Here is a 21975-nt window from a genome sequence, read left to right on the forward strand (position 1 = left end):
TAACCCAAAAGTAGAGTAAAGTACATACATTTAAGTCGAATCTGTAATATATTTGTCCACAAACATACAAACGTGTCGACGCGGGAGAGATATATCAAATCGTCCATTATGCCGTTTGCGGGCTAAGGTCCTTAGGGAACCTCCCGCCTGCAGATGTTTATGGGATTGAAGAAAAATAATTTATTTACGTCAGCAATGCAGCTTCGTATATTTGTATCAGGGGATTTCAATTGAATTAGTTCGTGGTATATTCGTTGAATGGTAATATTAATGGTCAAATATTTGAACTTATCAGTTTCAAACTGGTATAGACTAAATAGTTATTTGTTAAATGCATTTTACTGTTTGATGTAATAACAACATAAGAAAAGAATATTAATAACCATTAAAGCTTATTTAAAACTAGCTTTTACCCGCGACTTCGTCCGCGCGGAGTAAAAAAATGCACACAAGATAAAAAAGTTCCTGTGTCCGTCTCCTAGTTCTAAGCTAATTCCCCATCAATTTTCAGCTAAATCAGTTCGACCGATGTTGAGTTATAAATAGTGTAACTAACACGACTTTCTTTTATATATATAGATGTTGTAATTTGGTCATATAATATGTACAATCGAATTCAATGGAAATGAGAAATTATAACAAACATATCTAAACATTTTTTTATCTATAAACGACTTAAATTGCAGACCAATTAATTACAGACATGTTCGTATCACCACTGTCAGTTATTGAGGAGTGTAAATATCATTTCATACTTCCATTGAATTCGAATAAACATATCTACAGAGATGTATTACAAAACAAAGCAATAAAATAAGTTTAAATTCATCTTAATCTGCCGACCGTACAAAAGTTAAACCATTTTGTTCCGCTAACCGCAACGTGTAAATCGATTGCCATTTGCCGGGTAATCCAATTGAATTGATTCTGTACATCATTAATTGTTCAAATCCGTGGCAGAATGAGCGTTTAATGTGATGTGTGACGTCACGCGGTACGCTGGCCACGCGCCAGTCACTTTTACTGCATTGACGTTTTGTACATGACGTCCTCGTGTTTGTATTTCATAATATCTTATCATTCATTAACTGATACTCTTTTATATTTAACTAAATAAATAAATGACAATTGCTATAACGTATTAAATGTACATAATAATTTCTTATTGGTTCATTATAATCCCTGAACGGAAAATACTTCGTCGAACAATTTCTCTTGACTTACGGTAAGGCCTAACAGTTTCTGTAAAGCACTTCCTACTTCACATTTAAGAGTGAATTTTTTTCACTTATTTAATGCAAAAAATCCGACAAAAATAATACGTGACTTAATCGAGATACTAAATGTAATTAATATGAGTTAAAATGTTTTGCGTGCGATCGCAGTCCGCAATGCAGCGCTGTTTACTCGGAACACGAGATGGGTGGAGAACCTACAACACCTAGACTGTCTATGCATTACCTAACACTATATCACAAAAACAGCTTACATTTATTACATAATAATTTATGTACTAATCGAAGACGCAATAAAACAAATGATTTGCCTACTTTATTGAACATACTACATATGTATAAAGATAGAAAAAAAAAAATTCTCCCTTACGTATTTAGCTGAATAAAATCGAACCAATTAAAATAACTTTTCAGTCTTGAACATTAGTGTTTTTGTAGGCAGCTATAAACATGAAACTATGGTCCTTATAATTTTTTTAGTACAATTACTTTTTAAAATTAGATTGGAGGTTAAATACAAAAAATATTGTTCCTTTTTCTGTGTAAACAAGATGCACGTTCAGCATTTAGTTACGCCATCCGATGCACTCAACCTTTATCCAACGCTTCGCAACTATTTTCATCGCGTACGTTTACCAACTATATACTGGTACAGCACTCTCTATAAAACAACTGCGGACATTATTAACACAGATAGACACTGTGCTCTCTGTGTTTGCACATAAAAGTTGCAATGATAGAGTGATATACGCGGTTTCAAAACACGGTGTTTGAATTTGAATCTTATAGTCATAGAAATAAAGTTTATTCTGTTTTGTAAAATGGTACTTGTGGTTTTGATTGCTGTCATGACTATTTTTTTTACTGTGTCAATTCGTTAGTATTTGTTTTGACAATAAAATTCGAGTTTTGTTCAAACAAAACATATTTTTAATAATTGCAATTGCTTATCAAACTTTTTGTTCTTTCTTTCACGTGGTTTTACAGAAAGAAAAGAACTTTGTCTTTGTATCTTCATAGAAAAACTTTGTATTTTAGTTCGATCACTTACTTGCAATTTTTCAAGATGGAAATTCGTACCGAACAAATGTACAGAGCAGAACTTTCTTGTATAAAATCTGAATAGAAATCAATTCATTACAAATGCTGTTTTGTTATACAATTAATTTTAAAACTTCAGTCCTGTTCAGTTTGCGACCGCGGGCGGTTTGCGAAAGTCAAATTGCTTCCTATTGCTCAAGTTTTAAAGTTCAAAGTTACTCAACAAACTGTCGGGGTAACCCGGCTAATGTAAATATACGTAATGAAGAACGTTTTCGCATAAAATTCACCTGATTTCAATTTTATTAATATTACTCACGCAATTTTATATTTACGTAAGTGTTTTAGTATATAATATCATTATTTTAGTTACAGTTAATACATAATATACAATTATTTAACAATGAAAGGAAACTTAGAATAACCTCGATTAATGTATTTACTCTGGGCTTAAAAATTACCTAACTTTAATTAGGCTAAATAAACAACATCAAAGTTCAATTTCAAGTCTATGTTGAGGTTTACGAGACAATAATCCTCTCATTAAGAATCTAATGTACTAAATAAACTTCAAAGAAATTGATAGTTAGAAGAAATTAGAATTAAATTTTTATTAATTTAATATTATATTACAAAAAAAAAATAAAGAAAATTTGTGTAGAGAAAAAAGTATTTGATTTTAGAAACAGTTGCGATTACTTCAAGAAGAATTTAAACGAAGTTATTTCTACTTAATTCAAAACTGTGTCATCGTAGTTATGACTGAAAACCCTAGCATTTATTAAAAAAAAAACATCCAAACGAGCGTGTTAAAAACTATTCAAAACTTCACCCATTATGTTACAATTCAAATAATGTATAGCTTTCCGACATGTAGAGCACAAATAATAAGGGGCTCATTAACCGGCGCCATGTTTTTTTGTTCGTTTTTTTTTTTAAATTCGGTCGGCATCGGTTCGCGTGTTATACAGCCAATGCAGAATGCACGTCACCTAAATAGTAGGGGTTATTGCTTGCTCAAGTTTTAATGCAATAGTTTTTTCTTCTTTATTACTTGTTTCGAGTTTTGTGGCACGCGATTTTATTACTCGTACATACCTTAGTGTTCAAAATTACAGGTAAAATGTAAATTTAAATATCAGCATTTTATAAGATAATGAATTTACCAGAACTTATAGGAAATAAAAAATGATTGAATGTAGAAGCGAGAGAAATGTGTCAGTTCTGCGCTAACCCCGCTAGGTTACGGGCGTCAGTTATGTTGATGTTTTGTTGTTGTGTTGGAAAGCAACTCAAAAATTTCACATATCCTTATATTTATTAAATTCTAAGACATTTAAAGTAAAATAATTACATTTTACGTGCAATAAAATATTTAGAAAAGTTACAATAAATAAAAATATTAAATCACTTATTCAAAACTAATACAACACTAGAAAAAACTTGTATACAACAACACCAAAGCTACACGAGAACAAATTACCATGGATTTGATGCTATTGCAAAAAACGTTATAGTCGAAAAAAAAAACATTTGAGAATGAATGACGCTTCAACGACTGCCAGCTGTTTCCTCCGCACAGCTGATCGACCGGATATTGGCTGTTAGAGAGCTGTAACTGTCCCTTTCACGCACATACACCCGTCCCTTTTGAACCTTTTAATTCTTCACCCCTCATCCCCTTAATGAGCGCGCGACTTTCAATATCACAAGTGCTGCATTGACGGTTTTTTTATGACTTTAACGATCGGAATTTATCGAGCTAATGTTCCCACCTTTTAAACTAAGATTTGAGTTCTTATGAACTGTAATAATTTTCATTAAAGTGTGTTTTATTTTGAAGAAATAATATTAAACGTCTCTTTGCCGTCTAATAGGACTCTAACCGTGGGTTTCTGAGACCAAAATATCTGTATAAAACAGATCGTCATACCTGTCTTTATCTTTGACAAAACAGAGATAACAATATGTTTTAAAACAAGGATTTTTGTGTAAGAAACCTAGTCAATGTCGTTTTTGGAAGCAGTAAGATATTTATAATTCATACATTAAAATTTAAAAGTGTTTAATCAGCTAAACGTAAAGAAGACATTTGGAATTAAACAGAAAAATACTGCGCTAATAACCTCTTTTGTTCATTTTAAACGCCGCAATTAAAAAAAAATCAAAACATTCAAATTTCAAATGGCAACATAAAACGAGGTGTTTTTCGAATTTCGAACATACGAAACAAAAATTAATTCGAATGGAACAGGGAACACTAAACACAGGGCCGCGGGCAGGGCCAACTGACACGTTCCAATTTTAAAACTTTAAAGCCTCGTGATTAGAATTCCGAATTCGGTCCGCTAACGATGGGGTTGTTAGAATAGTTCCATTTGTTTAGAACTGAGGGCCTAGTACGAAAATTCACGCGAATGTATTCGTAAAGTCATAGACAACATTTATATTAGATTTCTACACAAGTAGTCAAATTATACACGGTTTTGGTTCAAAGAATGTTTGAAATTAAAGATTTAAGAATCAAAAGCAATAAAATGACGACCTAATTATTGGAATTAACAGTAAAAAAGAACCAAATTTCTTTACAAACGATTTGATTTCCTATTCATATTAAAACAAATTTCATTATACCTTCAAAATAATACCGTTTCATTTTCTTAATGAAGAAGGGACCGACCAGAATATTCTTTGATTCGACTATTTGACTAATTAAAAAATATATCCCGCTCACTTTCTTTTAATGTTTTAATTTTCTTTTCTTGTCAACGGTTCTAATTAAGATTTGTAAATTAACATTAAATTTACGGTTGACGATAAAAGATTTATTAATAAAAGAAAAATGTGAATAATCACATTATAAAGAAATAAATCTAGAAATCATCATACAATGACTTTATTAAAATAATCTAATCTTGTTACCAAATATAAAGTATTTTTATACAATCTTACTGTCCTATTCCACTGCAATTTTTTTTTATTAAAAACCATGTTGTGGAGAAAACCCACCTTAAAAATGGCCGAACATGTTTTGAACATTAAAATTTACTTATGATGCATAAAAATTTTATCACATTCAAAGAGTAAGACCATCATTTTTGTTAGTCTTTTAACACGAAAGTTTAAATAAACATGGCTAAGCTTTAAGACCCTAATGAATTGGACATAAAAACGTCTTTATTTTCCTTTTTAATACTCCACACCAGGTCTACTTTATTTACTACCGTTCAAAAGGTTTAAAAACGCAGTAAAATATAGAGCTTTTCCTCACAATAAACCTTTTCAAGTTTTTTCTAACGAAATTTTTATGTTAAAATTCGATTTGTATTAACATTCAGATTTTTTTTTTCAGGTAAGTTTTCAAAGATTGAAAAGAAAATTTAAAAAAAATACCGATGATAATCCCGACTAAGGTATAAATTTTTAAAGATATTTTTACAATCTTTTTATGACATAAAGTGACGATTCGAATTAAATTCCGTCCGCGCGGATTTAAAAAAAAAAAACTTTATTAGTAGCCGATGTGTTCTTCCAGACTAAGCTCTACATCTAAGCCAAATTTCGTCAAGATCCGTTAAGCAGTTCAGGAGATACTTCAAACAAACATCCATCCATTCATCCATTAATTCAAACATTCACATTTATAATATTAGTAAGGTATGCCAGATTAATTTTCCATTTACAAACGTATTTAAAAAAAAAACTTAACGAATACTTTACTGAGTAATTAACTGATTATTGATTATTTGAGCAGTTCCTTGGTGTACATACTAAATCTAAACTAAGGGTGAACTTTACTGGCTTAGCGAGTCTAAATGTGGCTGTGTAATTTCAATATAGTTTAAGCAACGAACGGAATGTTCCAATTAACTGGGTCGTCCTTAAATCCTACGTTTTGTAATTGTAAATGTTTATCATCCAATTAGAATCCCCTCACATTGTGAAAGCTTCGTTAGTATTTCCTTTGCGCGAACTTCTTTGATGATTTCGGTGACGGAAATTATCTCTAGAGATAATCGACTTGAGACGCATCAATTACGCTTAGTGTAAAATGACGATGTAATATAGTAAATATGATAATTATAAAAGGTTTATTTCTAATTGTATTCGATCAATCGATGTCTTTTAAGGCTTCACCTATTTCTGAGTGAGATTTTTTCCTTTGTTTCGAATTTATTTGGTTACTTTATTGCGTACGATTCGAGTGTCGACGCATATTGCTATATCATTTGTTTTCTTTGAAAAAAAAATTAACATAGAATTACGGCACCAGAAACTAGTACTAAAATTTGTCAGTTATTTTCAAAAAGTGTTATTCTTCAAAGAAGTATAATAGCAGTATGATTTTTTTATGATAAGAAAAGATTCAAGCGTAAATTTATGTTGCTTCGCTTGCTTATAGCGTTATGGAGATTCTTGGGACGGAAATAAGACGATATCTCGTGAATTTCCGTAAAGCAAGATAAGACGTTTACTTAAATAATTTTACCTTAGCTATGTGAACGCCTGACATTTTGTAGTAAACTTTAATCAACATATAATCTTAGAATAGGATAAAATCACTTCAAACATATTTCAATTCGATGTATTTTGCGTATATAGTTGTATATATGTCAATTCCATTTACCAATTAAATTTCAGGCCTAACACAAATATTGGTGTACTTTACGACCTATATGCACCCATATGATAAGATAGCGATTGTCACATAATTCGTACTAGTGTCCACTGTAGTCAATTTATGTCAAATCTGTATGTATTCTTCTACCTGTTTTTTTTTTGTTTTGTTAATTTTATCCGAAATACAAGAAGATATTCATTAACTTTATTTTCAAGACGTTTAAAATTTTATTAAACCGAAATTGGAACTATTTTCACCAAGTCTGTATAAAGGCCTCATCAAATTCATTAAAAGGATCTTTGTCGCTCGTTTTCGAGTGTTCTCTAGTTAAATGGAATTCTGAATAGATATTTTAACGTCTTAAATATTCATTATGTGTTCATTACATTCATTGAATAACATATTTATATTATCATATTAAGTTACGAGCTTAGAATCAAAGTTTTGCTGCCACACTGAAAATTAGATAATTACGTAAGCAGTTCCTTAGTGTAGAATCTACTAAAGGGCTCCCTTAGCGACCAATAATTAAGGTTCGAATAATTTTAATGAATTAAATATAGTTTTGCTTTAAAAGGTTCCATCTCGTAAAGGGAATAGAGTAGCAAATATTGCAAAATTTAATTATCTGCGTTAAGAAAACAAGTTTGCATATTTTATTTTATTGTTTTGTAATATAATTTAGAAATTATTGAATCGTTTGATTTACATTAAAATTTATTGATCCAATTTCCTTGGCATCAACTATTCGACGTAAATTTCAAACTGGAAATCGTTTTCTCAAATTACTAATGAAGGCAATTAATAGTTTGAACAGTTAACGTGCCCCAATGCCGGCTGTTAACGATTTTGTGGAGGTGAAATTGATATTTAACGATTGGAGTTTTTTTTTATTTTATTAAATAGACGCCAAGATTCTTACGGTGAAGGAAAACATCGTGATGCAACCTGCACATATCTGAGAAAAAATTCAATGATATGTGTGAAGTCAACCAACCCGCACGTGGCCAGCGTGGTTGACTATGGCCTAGTCGCCCTAACTTGGGGTAGGCTCCGAGCCCCTCAGTGGGGACATATAGTGAGCTGATGATGATAGACGCCAAGATTGGAGTCTACAACAACAACATAACTCACGTCTGTAACCCAGAGGCAGGCAGTGACAACGGACCTCCATTTGGTGCGGTCCTGACACTTTTCCGCACTTTTTCTACATTCATACATCTACGCATACATGCATGTTGGTTTCTGGTGATCTTAATACCGCCCTTCTTGAGTAAAAATCAATCTGGACGGTAAAATTTCAAATTGATGAAATACATTGGGTGTCTTTTTTGGAGTTAAATCAATTAATGTAGTTGTGCGTTATGTCGTTGTTTTTAAGGTTTAGAATTGATTGTATGTTGAATATAAGAGCTGTCAACAGTACAAAATTTTAATGACGACTCAATGTGTCCACAGATTATCCAATGACTTTAAATTACCCATAGATTATTATGTATTGAACACATAACAGTAGTAAGTTCAGATTAATAATTTTTTTTTTTTCGGAATGTAATTTGTTAAAATGATTTAGATAGTACATAAATAAAATACTAATACTGTAATGTTGAATACTTGACAGTTAATTATTCTTTCATTTGTATTATTAATTGCTACAGTAATTTTGAAATTAAAAACAACCACAGAACTCGTATAATAATTATTACCAAAATTATTATACTGTATTTGCAAATCGTATATCTGTCACATTCGATGTCATAATCCCGATTTAGTTTTGTTAATGACGTCACGTTTGAGTGACGTGCTCGAATCTGCGGTTGCGGGGAGGCACTGCGTGGTATTGCGACGTGCCGTGACGTGACATGACGTATCGTGACGTTGCAATCCATGGACACTGAAGCAGCGTCATTTATGATGGCATTTGTTTGCAAATTACGAGCGTAAACTAGAATTTATACGTAGTTTTGTTTGTTGCAAATTGTTTCTAATAATTATATTAAGACACTGAATTAATTGGGTCTTAAATCTAACCTAAAGAAAACCACAAAGAGACTCTGAGTACGTCTTTATTGATCGAAATTTCTCCTTTCGCATTTTCAACTCTTGTCAAATAACGGACTAGAATTTTCTCTCAATTTTAGATGACATTTGTAACAGCAAAAGTTTCTTGGTATACATTATTTAACATCCATCCGCAGCATTTGCATTTCAACAGTATATTGAACAAGTTTTATATTTTGTCATTCAATATTAAAAGATAAGGCGCCGGCTGCGGGAATATTTATTTTTTTTGGCGTCTTTACGAGGGGATTTTTGGGGAGTCGTAAAAATTAAGCCCGGTCTTCCTTCGGGTATTATACGGGAAAGTTTTCATTAAATATAGACAAGGTTCGGCGAAATGTTTTGTCGCATAATACTTGATTATTTTCTACCTGCACTTTTCCTTTATCTTTTATCAAGAACGTGATCGCTGATTGTTTTATCACTTTGTGTTTACATATCATTGAAAATGTCAATAAACATCTCAATTTTATATTTATATAAAAAAAAAAATTTACAAGGTGACAAACGGCCTGAATTCGTTGATATAAATATCCGCAAATGCATATATGATTAATACGTTAACTTTAACGATACGTTGTAAATAAAATTTGCTTGTTTAATAAGGGTTGAATTACAGACTTTGTTAAAGTATAATAGCAGTAGATCTATAGTTAGCTGCCACGAGCTTGTGTACGCAATCCATTAGAGATCTGTCCTCGTCTATGATTGATAAATTTTACACGTGTACTAAATCTATTCTAATACCTAATATAGCTTGTAATTTTTAACGGCATATTGGCGTTGTATATTATTCTCATCTATACTCATATATACAAATACTTATTTGTACGTCATAGTAATACAGAGTCGTTAAGTGTAATGTTTAGTTTTGCTTTATTAAATATACAAAAAGAAACTCTTTTTTGTGGTTTATTATACAAGTAGTCTCAGTTTAGTAGTAATAATTTGAAATGTATTATTTTGAATAAATAAGGTAGTAAGGTTTGATGGAGTAAAATATAGACAAAATATACCATCCCTTAGGGAAGCTTTACGATAATAAACTGATATAAAGTATAAGATAAAGAGACAATTCAAATTTTACATACACCTCAAGTCTCCGAATAGAGTACCGAAGCGACGCACGTCTGCAGAAGTATCCAATGTAATATATTCATTCCGTTGACTGTACTTTCCTAAATCTGCCGTAGTACACTCCGCATACATTTTGGTGGGGCTTGGTAATTTTATTACAAATTCATATCAAGTTTTCCTTTATTCAAAGGCTCGAGCGAGACTTTTTGCGCGATAGGACCACCCGGAAACCGCAGTAGCATTAACTTATTACGTGACGTCATAGTGTTGCCAGTGAACAGATGTGCTTTAGTAATTTTATAATCTCTCGACTGATGGAATTAGGGTAATAAGGCAATTATTTTGTGTTGCTAAATTTTCTTTTGACGTATTGTAAAAAAAAAAATGTGTTTGCTTTAAACCTGTTACGATCAATTATTTATAAAGTTTTTAATTTGAATGCTATTTATAAATAATTTAATATGTTCTATTCCTGTACATTTAGCCTTTAAATGTAGGTTTATACAAATATTTAGATAAATTGTATAATTTTTAACATATAGGAGAGCTAAAGAAAACAATAATGTCTCGGAGGCGATATGTTTTCATGAATTTTAACGCTAACTCGGTTAGCCACTATCTGAATAATGCACGTGTCTACACTACAGGGTTGCCACAAGCGAAATAGATTATTAAATTTTTATTCTAACAAACGCTTCAATTTCCATCGTAGACAATCTACACATTTATTATTGATAGTGAGAGGGGACATATAATAATTTAGTGTGTGTAATTTCTAAATTGAAGACGTAAAGTATAGATTTAGTATGAGAAATAACTCGGACAATAATGACCGTGGGTTTCCGAGACTTAAATCTCAATTTAAAACATATTGTTATCTCTGTCTTGTCAAAGATAATGACAGGGATGACGATATGTTTCATACAGAGATTTTGGTATCAGAAACTTACAGAAGATTAAAAAAATTCTATCAAATCTTTGTAAAAATCTATAAAAAAAGCGTTTAAGAAATTAAGGTAGACAGCAGATTTTCATTAATAAATCACAAATTACAGAATTGTGATAATAAATTTACATATTTATTATTTCGTGAAATGACAACCCTATTCTACCGTATAGGGAATCAATAAAGTGTTCTTCGATGCCGTCACACTTTATTGCCAGCTTTTATTATAAAAATGAAATTGTTAAATCTAAAATATGAAACTATTCCTTGCTATAGCTTTATCAACCCGTTTCAAGCACCAATGATGTTAAGGTTACCTTTTGTGATTTATCTTTACTCTTTTGTCGTTGTATTTATAAAATAAACTGTAATAATAAAACTTGAAAAGATTAATTTCTATATCAATTCATCTGAAAAGGACACTATTGTTATAAAGCATAATAGATTTAGCTTGAAAAAAGTCAAATTTCCGAAAGTACTAAACAAATTTGAAAATTCTCTCTACTTTTTATTGATAAATTCTTAAGGTTATTAATTATGAGGTATTTCGCGAAATACATCTAGTTTTTTTTTTTTATATTGGGAGTCTTTAAACATTAACCCGTAGAAGTCGCTTTCGTTTGAACATAAAACATCTTCTAAGAAAATATTCCGGAACTTGCGGACCCGAGACAAATATATGAACGGTGTTCCACTGAAATGCACTACTAAAATTGTCCTCACGTGTTTGATATATTACGTTCGAGACCGGTAGGTAATTTTTAGAACTCCACAATACACATATGGTTTACTTATACGCAAATGTAGTCCTTACGCTGCAGCAATAGTGTTTATATTTGTTTATTATGTTGTTGAAGTATTTGTACATAAACGGATTTGTGGCAGTGATATATTAAACTCCTAAAATACTTAATGGAGAATTTTAACGTATAGTTTCACTAGTCATTTAGTACGCAAAATTACTGGAACATTGTTTATAAAATAAATTGGACGTGAAACATAGTTCAAGATATGTCTCGTCTAATGGTTGCTTTCTGTACTTACTAATTACTGTACTAATTACTCTCTTATTAATTATAAGCGTGAAATTTTCACAAAATATCACTGTAGCCACGTACCATTTCTATTTTTTTTTATTTAGTGCCATCGTTTTTTTAAAGGAATATTAAACCGACATTCCTCTGCGATACCCTAATATAAGCGTTCATCCACCTTCACGTCAATACCGGATGACCACAATTCCAAGACGTCTTAACCCCTCTCTTCCCATGTTTCAATTGATAGTTTCAAAAGCAAACGAATTTCCACCTTAACACGTTGTAATAGTTATTAATTTTCCGTGTGCACCTGTTTTTATTTACGACTGTGGAACACCTTTGGGGTTTTGTAAGCTTTCGAACCCACAAACCATTATTGGGGTCTCGAATAAAGATGGGAAAAGGAAATTTCACTTCAAATTTGAGAAGAATGTGTTATTACAACTGAAGTCTTGTTTAGGGAATTAAATGTTTTGAGACCTCAAGACAATACATCTTATAGGAATCTATATGTTTGTAATCTCAATGGGCAGGGGCTATCGATTACTTCGCTGACCATATATCTACGTCACCCGTTTACGTCAAGACGCACTATATTGACTGCACAATTAATGGTACAACATTGTAAGTCAAGTGACCTCAATTAATTCGTCTATACAGAAGAATTAAACTTTCTCTCGTGTGTAGTAAGAGAGAGCATGACGTCACAAAAAAGCATCATGACATTTGCAGTCATATCAAGCTGTCAATATCGTCGAATCTCCAATAGATTTTTCAAATTATTATTATTATTTATTATTATTAATTATTAGTATAGTCATTTGCATCAAATTGTCTTTACCAGATCGTCATTTTTCGATTTTGAAAATTCACACACCTAATGTCTTTTGAGTAACATAAAAAAAAACATCAAATATTACTGGCTGAAATTGACTATACCGAAAGCACGTTTATACCAATAATTTAACGTTGTCTCCGTACCAATACAGAATCGATAGAGGTTTAATTAGTTCGGTATCGGATGCGGGCGGTTCACGAGAGACACGAGACTTGCAACTGATATTATGCCTTAGTTGAAATTAACTAAGCCACGTCACTACTATAGGTTAAGTAGAAATATGCAATGTTATGCAGAAATAATCGGTCTGTGTGTTCACTGCAAACATCTATATAGAAAATATGTGTTTATCTTTACGATAAGATTACGAAAACTAGATTGGTTATAAAAAAACATTATTAATATTAATTAAAAAAAAAACTAGCTTAAGGCCTGGTTATATTATGCCTGTACAGCAGGACAGTAGCACTGTCCTGGTATGGACTATTTTATCTTACTGGCGCTAGTTAGTTTTTACATTATACTATCCATGTCAATACTGATTTTGAGTGCTACTGTCCTACTGTACTGGCGTAATGTAAACGAGGCGTAAGAGAAGGCGCACTATTTTCTGAAACAGATCCCCATCTACCTGAGCAACCAGACCCCAAGTATCTAGACACTATTATTGAACAGTAAAGATTTTTTTAGTAAGAGTACAGTCGAGCACAACCTTCCAATCGCTATCAAGCACAGGGTTAAATATTCTAATTAGTCGTCATCATTTCGCATGTAGTGCACAAGTGATGACGTCACAACGACTTTAACGTATCAGCAGTTTGAATCCGTCACAATACTAGATGATATAGGGTTGTCACTCAACAATAAATATATCTTGAATTTTACAGTAGGTTTCTACGACGTCATTGAAAAAAAAAACAAAAAGATAATCTGTTTTTGTTCAAGTGTTTCGAGTGAGTGGAAATTCACGGTAATTCTACACTTGTTTAACTTTCCAATAAATCTAAAGATTACGGATACAGATAAGAAAAAAAATGTAACATACGTGTTATAATTTTTATGGTTATACGTTATATAAATTTTTAAGTAATACATTTGTTTAATTTTTGGCAACCCTACAATCGATGTGATTGCCAAACTATCTATGAATCTAAAGCTGCAGCGATAGGCTTTCCGTGATATATTGTTAGGCGTTTATGTATCGATTTGGACGATTATTCAAATAAAATTCATATCATATATCGTATATATTACAAAGAAGTAAAACTTGCGAAATTCCTTTTATTGCCATGAGTCTTGGTGAAACAAACACTTCTGAATTGTTATCAAACTGTACTTCACTTTATCTCATCTTGCTCATCTTTTAAAAGCGAATGTTTCGATGGAGGTATGGTTGGATAGATGTTCGTTTCTGCAGAACGGCTGCGTGGATCTTACTGAAATTTGGCACAGATGTAGAACACAGTCTTGAAGAACACATAGACTACTAATTAGGTTTTTTTTTCGTCAATGCCGCGCGGAGGGAATTGCACGTGACTACTAGTTAAAATATACAATACAAATATTTAATTCCCTCAGTACATAATGTGTAATTAGAGTACCTCTGAGATTAAACACCAAAATATAGCTATAATTTAAAATCAGCAACAGTCACAATTATCTTAACTTAGTAGCATCACCTAAACAGTAGTCAAGACCCTACCATTGAACACGGCCATTCACCTCATCTCCCCTCAAATACCAACTAAATAGGGAACCAAAATAAATTCCCACCCTCACCCTAATTCGAATCAACGTGAAATATCCCCTTACTTCACCCTATTCGTTGCCATAGCAACCCTCCACCCTCAATGCATCGAACCCCGTAAACATTTCAAATACTGCAGTTTTAGGTTCACAGACGGCGCGCTTTTAATGTTTGGAGCCGCCAGTCTTTTATTGGGTATTCCGATTGCTTTCGCAAACAATGAGTAAAGTGTATCTGCTCTTTAACACTGAAATGTTTGAGTTGTCACCAATTGGTAAATTTATACAAAGTGTTTTTATTTTGTGTTTAGGAATGAGAATATTCTGTGATATTTTTATAAATAATTAATTAAAAAATACTGTTACTTTGTGATTATTTTATTTATATTGTCTTTGTAACATTGAATGTTTGTTGTTTCAGGGATGCCGGTTTCCTGAAGATGGCCTCGCGCACCCCGTCCCTTGAGTCGCTGCCCGGTGCCAACTCTATAGGTTCCCTGGAGCGTGGCTCCCTGTCCCCCCTCACTCTGAGCGGTTCGTCGCCTCCCGCGAGCGACTCCGCCGTATGTGACCTTCGCGAATTCGACGGACTCGACACAACTTGCGCTATCTGCCGAGAGACATTCGTCGATCCCAAAGTACTCAACTGCTTCCACACTTTCTGCCGGGGCTGCCTCGAGCGAGAACAGACGCACCCCGAGAAGGTCACTTGCGTCACGTGCCGTGTCGACAGCCAACTCCCCGCCGCTGGAGTTCCAGGACTGCTCACGAACCTCGTTATCGCCGCTGCGGTCGAACAGGACGCCGATCTCCTACCGACCGCGAGACAGACAAGCTCGCCTTCAGCTCGTTGCACGGGCTGCAAATCGAAGGACTTGGACGCCGTAGCTCGTTGCGTCGACTGTGCTAACTTCTTGTGCCCTAACTGCGTCATGGCGCACCAATTCATGCATTGCTTCGAGAGCCACCGGGTCCTCAACTTCACGGACCTAAAAGACGACAAGGGTATGCTTGGATCTACAATAATGACTAGCGGCGACAAGACGGCTTTCTGCCCGAGACATAAAAATGATATTCTGAAATACTTCTGCCGCTCATGCTCAGTGCCGGTGTGCAAAGAATGTACTCTTATCGAACATCCAGCTACTCTACACGACTGCGAACATTTAGCAGACGCCGGACCTAAGCAATTAGAGCTCATGCAGCAATCTATCAATGAAGCCAAGACGCGCGCCACTGAGATAAGGCACGTGGTAAAAACAGTGGAACATGCCGCTGGAAAACTTCAAGTTCAGTATCATAAAGCTCAAAATGAAATTAACGACACCTTCCAATTTTACCGTTCTATGCTTGAAGAGCGGAAGCAAGAGTTGTTAAAAGAACTCGAAAGTGTTTTCTCGACCAAACAAATAGCACTGACTGTGGTGGGACAAAAGGCTCAGGAGACGGTTGACAAAATTTACCAAACGTGTGACTTTGTGGAGCGATTGACGAAATGCGCTAACATCGCTGAAATATTGATGTTTAAAAAATTATTAGACAGTAAACTACAAACACTTATGAGTTCAAACCCCGAACAGAGCGTTCAAACGGCATGCGAGCTCGAATTTGTTTCAAACTATCAAGCCATTCAAGTTGGCGTACGAAACACTTTCGGATACGTGCGTTCCAGCTCCGAAGCAAATATTGGTCCATCTAAGCAACCACCGATTGCGCGCCCAACGAATGGCTCTTTAATGAATGGAGGGTCATCTTCTAGCAGCAGCAGCGTAAATGGGAGTTCTGGAAGTTTAAACGGAGGAATTCATCTACCAACAGGACTTAACGGCGTTCTCGATCGTCCTTATACGAACGGATTACTCGGCCCTACGAGCCAATCGACGTCACCATTCGAATCGAACATTATTTCAAAACGATTCAACAGCCCAAACAGTCTCGGGCCTTTCTCTTCTGCGATCGGAGATATTAATCTGAACGGGATCAATCCTTACGAAAAATGGTCCAACGGCGGTTGCGACACACTTTTCCCTCCTACCACCGCAGATCCTTACTCTCTAACAAGTGCACCACACTCTGATCCAATACTTGATTTGACAAGCAAACTAATTTCGACTGCGATTTTCCCGCCAAAGTCACAAATCAAACGACAAAAGATGATTTATCACTGCAAATTTGGCGAATTCGGTGTCATGGAGGGTCAATTCACAGAACCTAGCGGCGTAGCTGTAAACGCCCAAAACGACATCATTGTTGCTGATACCAATAATCATCGCATTCAGATATTCGACAAAGAAGGCCGATTTAAATTCCAATTTGGTGAATGTGGGAAACGGGACGGCCAACTTCTTTACCCGAACAGAGTCGCAGTAGTGCGCACATCTGGAGATATCATTGTAACAGAAAGATCACCGACACATCAGATTCAAATTTACAATCAATACGGTCAATTCGTTCGTAAATTCGGTGCGAACATCCTCCAACACCCTCGAGGGGTGACTGTCGACAACAAAGGCCGCATCGTTGTCGTCGAGTGCAAAGTGATGCGCGTCATTATATTCGACCAAGTCGGCAACGTTCTACAGAAATTCGGATGCTCAAAACATCTTGAATTCCCCAACGGAGTGGTGGTGAACGATAAACAGGAAATTTTCATCAGTGACAACCGCGCGCATTGCGTTAAAGTTTTCAACTATGAAGGTATCTACTTGAGGCAGATTGGAGGCGAGGGAGTAACCAATTACCCTATTGGAGTGGGCATAAATGCCTCAGGAGAGATTTTAATAGCCGACAACCATAACAACTTTAACTTGACAATATTCACTCAGGAAGGACAACTAGTTTCGGCGTTGGAGAGTAAAGTGAAACACGCTCAATGTTTCGATGTGGCGCTCATGGACGACGGATCGGTCGTGCTCGCCAGCAAGGACTATCGCCTCTACATATATCGCTACGTTCAAGTGCCACCAATAGGCATGTGAACTACCCGTCCTTACAGGAGATACGAATCCGACAAAAACTAAGCCAAAAAATCTAATATCGAAATCTTAAACTTTACATAATTGATGTTAATAACGGTTCTGGCCATGTGTGTCAATTTGTGATTAGTCGAAGTGGCGTTCCCGGGTGTTTTCTTATGGAACTTGTCTTTTGTAAATGCGTGTGTTGCAGCTGTCTCGATGTGATCAAACAAAATGATGGGAGTCCTTTACTTACACTTGGCAAGAGATCTCTGTATTCATTATTTCCAAACGAAACTGTATTGAGATTAGTTGTAGTATTTGACGTTGTTATTCGAGTACCTATTTCAAGAAAAGAGATTATTGAGTCGGATATCGGCACGCCAACTGTTCTCAACCCTTATCATTTTTTTGATCTATTGAATAATATTTTTTCATATCCCATGTCGTTAAATTAGGGACGAATATTAAGGGCATTTGTATTATTTAGCCCATTTGTTGGACCAATATTTTAACTATTAATACTTAAAAATTGTTAGGCGTTAAGCGTGTGATTTTATCTTAATAAGAGAGCATCGAGCGGTATTGTTGTTAGTCGTAAGGTTCTTCGGCACAATGGCACTTCCTGTTTTTAATTAGCACTTATTTTGTGTCGATGGAAATATGATTATGAAAGTAAATAAGAAGTTGTTACATTATTATTAGGTAAGTGTTAAATTGATTGAGCTGATATGGACAATGTTTAGTTACTGCCCTCTTTAAATGTAGTTACAAAAAGTCTAGGGAAATGTGATGTTAAGGGTTTTATCAATGACAAAGTTGACTGCGGCGTTTCTCAATCACGTGTATCAGTAACTACCATAGTGTTATCAACTAAAAGACCTACTGATGCAGTGTAAACAAATTTCAATTCAGCATCACCAGGTGGCGCGACTGATCGAATATTCCAAACTATCGACAGTCTATGACTTTACCTAGAGTATTAACAAAACATTCTACATTATTGTGTAATTTTACTTTTTTTTTAGTTTTTTAATCGGCTGTATTCGCTGTCTTCCACAGCTCCCTATGTCCTGACGTCGTTACCGCCTAGTCACTGAGAACCCACGGACCCGTAAATTTCGCGTCCCGTTGTTTTTTCTTTAACAAATAGTAACAATTGGTTGATAATAATAATATTGTTCGTTCTGTAGACGTGTTGTGGTGGTTTGAGTTCGTAGTGATCGGCCACAGTAGTATCTCTTAGAGCACTTAGAAAATGTTCGTCTCGCTAGATTTTTTGTTTTATTGCATTTCATGATTTTTGCTGAGATTCTGGCGGAATGTAGAAGCATTATTATGCGAATTAGTTGTTCGCTTTTTACTACTTACTGGAGTACTGTAACTTGCTCCGTATACAAAATAATTATACAATTTGTTATTCTGGTAAGATATTTTTATACGAAAAACAACATTATTATTATTATTTTTGTAGTATTAGTATTATATACGGTGCATGTCTATTGTTTATCTTATTTGTATTATGCTCTTATTTTTTATTACATTACCGTGTGTTTGAGTGTGTTTTAGCTGAATTATTTTAGTTCGATTCTCTTTAGTTTTTGATTTTAGTTAATAATGGTTTTTTAGTGTTTTTTTATTGCTGAATCTATGACAATAATGAGATCTGATGCGATCCTTAATAACTGGATCGATGATCCGTTTTTTTTTAATTAGTTATTGATCTGCATTACTTAATATTTAGATTTACGCTTTTCGATTCGGTGATATTCTTTATTTTTTTTTAATTCGACTGTATGTTTTTTTCTATTTTATTTAATATTGAAGCCACGTCTTCAGATGATCGCAGCTCTTTGCACTGTAGTTCAACCGCAATACCTGTTTGACATGTGCCATAAAACCATGTTGTGATTTAATAAGTGATATTTAGTGTTGTTTGTAAATATGTACCATACTCTACTGATTAATACATTATTCATAGGTTATCTAAACCCTTTGTGGACGTCATCCTTTTTACTAATTGTGCAAGATTTAATTAACAACGGGAGTAAACGAGAAAGTGGACGATAAACGTCGTTTCCTTTACTTCTACGTTTTATCAACTATGTTGCACTGATCCCCGTTGTATCAGTTGATGATTTGATGACTTAACTTCTATAATTTGCATTCCACGGTGCATTCAGTCTGCCGCGTCATCAAGACGTGTCTTCGATCCAGTAGTCGAGTACAGGTCGCAAATATCCACTAGATTAGGTGAAATAGAACGTATCTTCCAATCTTTAGAGTCTAAATTTCAGTGATTCATCACCAATGATTTTATTATTATAGACTGCCCTGTTCCTAATAAATTGTAACATTTCTTAAGATCGGATGATTATGTTGTTTTTCATTTAATCTACTGCGAATTTAAAGTAAGTCGCTTTAAGATTTGTTTTGCAATTTCGTCGTTAACTTTACTCTGATCAGTTCTATGTTTCGGATCAACATAACTGAAATCATCTGAAATATCTGGTATATTCACAAAGTTGATACGATTCATGTAACTGACGCAGAACAGCAAAATTATGGAGATTCAAAATGGTATAAAAAAATTAATTTCGTAAAGATTTAATTGATTGAAAATTTCAAAAAAGATTGAGTACTATATTTTTATTCCTTTCAATACTTTCCTGCAATTTTATTGTAATTTTCAATAATTAAGTACTTTCCGATATATTGCATACGCTTTTACGTAAATGAGATCGATCCAACGTATTATATTTATATTAAGTATTAGATTAATGGAAAAACTTTTTACAGTAAGATTTGCAAATTGTGACAACTATTCAAGTTAGTGTAAAAAAGTGTTATTTGTCAAAATGCTTCATGATTTTTAATTGATTCTGACTATAATGAGTTTTATTTCATTTAAATTTAAATTGTTTATGTTTCATTAAGTCCTTAATTTTTGATTCTATTTAATATTCTTGATTAATTTTTGTGTTTTTGCATAATACAAGGTATAAGAATTATTTTTTATGTACGAGAACCATTTCATTCTTAAATTGCATTTCTAAAGCTTGTGGACTGATTAAATTTGAAACAATGTTTTTTCTCTTTAAATATATTTTGTCGATGTTTGTTGTTATAATTATTATATTATTTTTTTTAATTATTTGTATAAACAATTGTTCTTTAAATTAATGTACATCGTTTTGTTTTGAATTATTTTTGTTGTATAATTGCTTTTTTTTATAATAATACCAGTTCATTGCAGTTTTACAGTGTGTTTTATTTTATTTTTGGTTTCATTTTGCCCGAGTAGTGCTTCTGGTAGATATGCCATAGATCCTCGATCGACATTAATTTAGCAAATCTAAATTAATGGCCGATTGATGAAAGTCTTTGTGTCAAAGAATTATACATTCTAAAATAAACAGTTTGTGCCTTAACATGATTAATATAAAAAAATTATTACTGAAAATTATTTGAAATAAATTTTACTCGCTTCCGCTTTCTCATACAATCCAAAAGATTTGCTTACAAAGAAATTCTTTGACACAAACACGAAGATGGTGAAAGATGAGTGTGTGTTTATTTGTGTGAGCATTTTTAATAAGAGTTCAATAAAACAGTTGGTGTTGGGAACAAAAGTTGTCAAGAAACGTAAGTATCGCTTTAGTATTAGTTTCATCACGCAAACAGTAGTTAGCGACATTTACACCATTATCATATTAGAATTACACAAATTATGAACACAAAATTAATTGCACAGACATTAAACAAAGTGAGTAAAAATATTTTTAAAATTGACCTGTAGAACGGGTCCAGTGACGTAAACCTCAGTGGTAGGCGGTAATTTGTCAAATTTGATTTTCACTATTCAAAGATAACATATTCTTATGAATATAGCCTATAATCTTCGTCATAAGAACTATTTATACTCTAAAATAAGTGAAATTCCCCTCTAAGGTTTACTTTTTCTACGGGAATGTATGTAACAAATACCGGGAACTAACCCTGTTACCCTCAGCAGCACCGCTTTCATGTAACGGATGTATCTTCAATAATACCAATACTTCCAAGTCAATTACTATAGGGAACATTTTATTACTAATTAGCACCTATTACTAAAGTAAGCTCCGATTAGGCTTACATGAGTACTTTATAATTTTATACTGAACAACTTTTCCTAAGACTAAAAATAAGATTCCAAATACAAGTGTTTTCGATCAGTTTCAAAAATACTTTTTAATACAACATTCAATCCATTCATATCCATTACATTAGATAAATGCTGCTTATCTCTTGAACTTTACATATTAAATATTAAGCCTTTTCTTTATTTATGGTCCTTCTATAAATCGCGTTACCTAATTTAATGCTATAAAATTTTTGTAAAATCATAAAAGAACGTTATTGTGGTCTGCAATGATC

The 21975-nt window shown here is 33.5% G+C and overlaps 1 protein-coding gene across 4 annotated transcripts in view; it reads left to right on the plus strand.

The window, feature by feature from the left end:
- Positions 1-17633, plus strand: part of LOC106708223 (brain tumor protein) — a 317131-nt gene extending 299498 nt beyond the window's left edge. For all 4 annotated transcript variants that reach the window (XM_045683553.1, XM_014499702.2, XM_014499703.2 and 1 more), the window contains one exon: positions 15024-17633. In XM_045683553.1, coding sequence (XP_045539509.1) covers positions 15043-17580 — 2538 coding nt within the window. In that variant the 5' untranslated portion in view covers positions 15024-15042 and the 3' untranslated portion in view covers positions 17581-17633. The remainder of the gene's footprint in view (positions 1-15023) is intronic.
- The last annotated feature ends 4342 nt before the right edge of the window (positions 17634-21975 follow it).

Source organism: Papilio machaon, chromosome 22 (genome assembly GCF_912999745.1).
Source record: "Papilio machaon chromosome 22, ilPapMach1.1, whole genome shotgun sequence".
Taxonomy (NCBI): Eukaryota; Metazoa; Arthropoda; class Insecta; order Lepidoptera; family Papilionidae; genus Papilio; species Papilio machaon.